The following is a 5000-nucleotide window of genomic DNA, read 5'->3' on the forward strand; positions in this document are numbered from 1 at the left end:
TATGTTTCTTCACGTAACTCCGCCACTGCACCTTATCCTGACTTGGCTATTTTAGTCCTGGGATGCTTTTGAGGAGACTGACGAGAGTGCCAAGTTATACAGAGGTTAATTTATATGGGTAAACGTCCACTAGAATTTTTGTTGAAACTATCTCTCTTCTTTCCTCTGATGGTGTATTATCTTTTGCTTTGCAGACTCCAAATCTGTTTGCAAAAAAACCCTGTACATTTTGACCCACTTCAATATTTATTCCAAGGTGTTCCTAGAATATATCATCTACTATCTACCTCTTTCAGAACATGCTGTACTGTTTATATTGCTCAGTTATCAATAATACATTCATTCCAGTCTGCTTTATAAAGCTATGTGTAGTTCATAATTTGCCTTCTGACTTCCTAATATGTTGCAAATATAATCAGGAGAAAATTCTGTTTCTTTCCACAACTGAATAAACAGCAAAATAATGAAATAAGCTGCATGTGTATTCCACAGTCTACTTTACACTTTCAAACCAATAACTCAGCTCTTCAGGAACACTTTCTAGTCCTCTAAGATATTTTCTTCCCTTAAAAAATATATCTGTTTTTCTCAATTATAAATCGAAGTTAACATGGGATTGGTAAAAGACACAGACAAGTGAAAAGTTGGGAATATGCCAGTAAAGTATGAAAACTGACCAGCACAACTTGTACATAACTTAAAAGGCAGGATAAGAAATAAAAAAAGAACCCTCTGGAATGATTCCCAGCCTTCTGGAGGAAAGAATGTATGTCTGTCTTGGCAGATTGCACCATATTGGACCCTAAAACAGCAGCAACTTTATACAGAGAAAAGTTATTTTAGAGGTTTTTAAAAATGCATCAGACCTAGTTTTTCTTTCACTGCATTGCCTGTACATGCATGATAAATAAAGCAAGCCTACTTCACAGGCAAAAAAGATCAGAAAAAAAATAATTCTTAATACAGTTTTTACACTCTTAATGTTTCCATAAAATAGCTTTTCTCCAAAATGTACAGCACAAGTAACCACATGATGTGAAAGTATGGCACAAGAGATGTGTATATCTTATGAGTTTCTGAAGATTACTGTGTTAACTCTCAAGAAACATGCAACAGTCTCCCAAGTTACCATGTAATCATGTTGAAATTACATTATACTGGACTTTATTCTCCCACACTGCATACCGCTGTTACATTTAAAGTTCCTCAGGGCAAGGACTGTCTGTATCTGTTTTGTAAATTGTTATGCAAACATATGGTGTTGTAATAACTAATAAATAATCATGAGTAGGCAATAACCTTAAATTCAGACTAGTAGATTTTTTATACCTATACCATTGCTTACTGTGACGTGCTATAGAGGTATAGCCGTGTGCATACGTAGGCAATCATACATGCATGTGGAAACACAGTGGTGTGTACTGGTGATAGCGGTGATGATGCAGAGGTGCAGAGGTACAATCTGCCTCCTGTCCTTTTTCTGGCAATTTTATACCAAATTAACTGAAAACATTAAACTATTACATTAACAGACCACACACTATCACGCGCCTGTGTAATTGGGGGCATAAAATTCTTTTGAATCAAAATTTCAGAAAACAAGTGATTGGTACTTAATAAGTAATTACCTAGTTTTTAAACTGATCATGTGTTTTTGCATCAACGGGGAGAATGAAGTTCCTTTGAAAACAAATAGATTGTAGGACTTGTGACTCAGTTAAAGGAAATGTGATGTCCTTAGTGATGCTTGAACTTAGCATAAACTACCAAGCAAGTTACATGTATAAACTCTTAAATAATTTTATATTAAAAAAATGAACAAAACCTTTCATGATTACTGATATCTCTTCCACAGCCTTGCCACTTGCAAGGATAGCAGAACCTGTTGTATTTTGCTCACCTGCAAACCCTATCATTGGGTCCTAAAACTGTGAAGTCATGATTTAAATAAAGAGATGAATTTTAGTAAAAGTGAGATGCAGTCACCTCTATTTTTTCATTGCTGCTGATGAACAATTTTCCCCATAGGTTACCAATCAAATAACCACATAGTTCTCTGATTAATTCTGCTAAAAAAGAAAATGGAGGTCTATTTCCTCCATGGTATAGATAACTTAACTGTAACTGTGAGACCATCTGTGACTACAGTCCCTGCAAAGCTTCTCTTTCATGCCTACAGTGGAAATAGCCAGTAAATCCACATTCAAAGGCAAAACTCCTTTACTCCCATTTCTTCTTTAGCCTGATCCTTATGTTCTCTTCTCAGTGGAGCAGCAAACCCACTATTAAAGCTCCAAAAGGGACTTCTTTGATCCTGGAAGAGAGAGAGAATAAACTGAAAACACTGTCCTTCAAAAACAGTATTAAATGAGCTTTGTAAAGTTGTACTTGATTGAAATGTACGGTGGACAGCCACTGGGGTCTGGTCTGTACTTTAGTTATGGACAGCCACTCACTGAGGTCCTCTTTCCCTGTTGCAGTATGGTTTTGTTTTGCTAAACGGGCATGCATAGCCTGAATCTCTCCCAGGAGGCTTGCTGTGTGTGTAAGGTGTGTAGCTGTTCCTTCCCCTGCCTTTATGTTACACACTCTTCCTTGGACTGGGGAGCCTGATCACTGCCTCATCTTCAGAGGCTACTTCTGGAAACTGCAGTGAAAACCAGTGATGTTCCCCTACGGCTCTGTTTTGGGGACAGGGGAAGGGAAGTTCTGTTGTTGGTTTTGCTTAATGATTAAAGAAGAGCAGATAGAGAAACCTTAACAAAGTCTGCATTAATTCACAGTAGTTCAAGCAGCCTAAAAGCAATTATATCTTTTGAAGAATCATTTGTAAGGTGATTCTCTGTTCATCTGCACCAGCAACAGAGAGTGGAAATCTTGAGTTACATTGGCCTTTAGATGGCATATGTGACCTGGGAGATAGGAAGTGGGTATCTGGCAATCATTACTGAGAAAGTTTGTAGAACTAAATTAAATAATCAGTTTTGTTATTTTCTATTGTTGTATGTAAAGCATGCTCTGATGAGGTCTTTTTGCATAACTCCCGTTGAAACTAAAGGAAGCCGTATGCACAGGAGAGAAAAATGGACTCAAAGAAATTTTTCTTCTCTTAACACTGTCTTACTAGTGTTCTCTTTCTTTTTTAGGCACCTTAACAATGAACATGCATTGGATGACAGAAGCACTGCTCAGTGTCGGGTGCAAATGCAAGTGGTTCAGCAGTTAGAAATACAGGTTTGTTACATGGATGTGTTATCCTATTACTGTTAACCTAAACTAAATTGAAAACACTTGCCTTAGCGACTGTAGCTTAAAGCCATGTGTTTCTTGCCTGAAATTTGTTGATATTCATGAACAACAAGTGGGGTTTTTTACTTAAAGATTATTCACATTATAAATTATGCAATAATTATCTAACATCAGCATTGGCTACAGTATTTTGCTTGAACTGAGACCCTAAATGCAATTCATCATGAATGAAAAATGCAGTCCCTGGAGCAGAGACTGGATCCAAGCTGTCTTCAGTTTTTGAAATGCTGGGTCAGGACCTCTCTTCCTTCATCCCCTTCTGACTCGATGCTTGTCTATGCTGTTCTGCAGGACAAAGGAGTATCAGAGTGTATCTCCACCTGAAATGACTCCCAGCCTGATGGCGGGCATTTTTCTGCAAGCGGAAGGTGTAATGTCAGACCCACTCAAGGAGGTCCTCAGGGAGTCCCGGGGCTGGGACCGCAGGACTCGGGGGGTGCCCTGTTCAGGCTCTAACCATTAGAGGTCACTGCATGTATGTGAATGCTCCCTCCAGCTTACTCAAGAAGTGCCGAGTGCCCCTGGGGTCTCACGGTACTGAGAGGACACTTACCAGGCTACCGAGGCTGGGTGCAAACCTCAGCAGCCCAGAATGACAGTGCAGGACACTTAACATCCCGCCATCCCCTGCCGCCTGTACAGAGCCGTAGGAGGGCATTTCTCAGGAGTCCTGTCCCCTCATGGGACTGTTCAGAGGAGCTCAAGGGACACAGCAAGAGACTGAGAATTTTTTCCCCCATTTCTTGCCATATGTGGAGAAAGAAGGATAAACACCTTTCAGCTTTCTTGCCTTTTATCATATTGTGTGGCTGTTCTCATGCACATAAGAATACTTCTTTAAGCCAAGGCAAACTGTTTAGGTCTTCTGCATGTTAATACTGGAAACCCAAAGCAATGAGAGGAGTGTACAATAATGTCATTTATTGTCATTTCCCACAAAATGAAAACTTCATAAAAACCTAGGCAAAGCTACAGTTTCTTTTATAACATTACAGGAGAGTGTTAGCTTAATTTGTTCGTTAGGAATTTACGTAATGGCAAATAGAATATCTCTGAAGTGTCACACACATAATACGAAGCTTAAGAAACCTTTTCCCACCACCTGCCTTAAATATTCTTTAATTAAAGATGCACTGACCAAATTATATCTGGCATATCCAGAATATCTGCAGTAATACCGGTAGTTTCCCCCTCCTAAAATGGCTTACAAAGTGTTTTCCTTAGTCCAATCTCAGTCTACAGATGTAACTCTTGAGCTGAATTCATGCCAGAAAATGACAGCATTAAACACCCAGTGATTCTTGTTGCAATTAATGTTGTAATCGTGTTGTAGGTATCCAAAGCCATATCACTAGAATACAATTTTGAGTATTCCTTCTTGCAACCTAACTTTGGAAAAAAAATTATTCTTTTCATGTTCTAAGATACATTTTCCTTTTTTATGTTCGTGTGTTTTTATCAACAAGTTATGTATTTCAAACACTTCCTCCTCTTTCTTTTTTGTTGAAATGTGGTAGTTTGCTTGAGTCTGAAACTACAGATATTTACGTAGCATATAATCAGAAAATAGTATCAGTTAGGAAAAAGTACAGGTTTCAGTAACATGATGTTTTCTAAAGGCAGTTTAAGGGCTGCTTGAGAAATGTTTACGATTTACAAAGGCTAGGCTGTAATGTAACAGTCCAAGTGAA

The 5000-nt window shown here is 38.5% G+C and overlaps 1 protein-coding gene across 13 annotated transcripts in view; it reads left to right on the top strand.

Moving 5' to 3' along the window:
* FOXP2 (forkhead box P2) overlaps nucleotides 1–5000 on the top strand; it is a 189257-nt gene that overhangs the window by 146949 nt on the left and 37308 nt on the right. For all 13 annotated transcript variants that reach the window (XM_086472965.1, XM_086472995.1, XM_086472902.1 and 10 more), the window contains one exon: nucleotides 3147–3234. In XM_086472965.1, coding sequence (XP_086329091.1) covers nucleotides 3147–3234 — 88 coding nt within the window. The remainder of the gene's footprint in view (nucleotides 1–3146; nucleotides 3235–5000) is intronic.

This window comes from Leptosomus discolor, chromosome 1 (assembly GCF_034619465.1).
Source record: "Leptosomus discolor isolate bLepDis1 chromosome 1, bLepDis1.hap2, whole genome shotgun sequence".
In the NCBI taxonomy this organism is placed as follows: domain Eukaryota; kingdom Metazoa; phylum Chordata; class Aves; order Leptosomiformes; family Leptosomidae; genus Leptosomus; species Leptosomus discolor.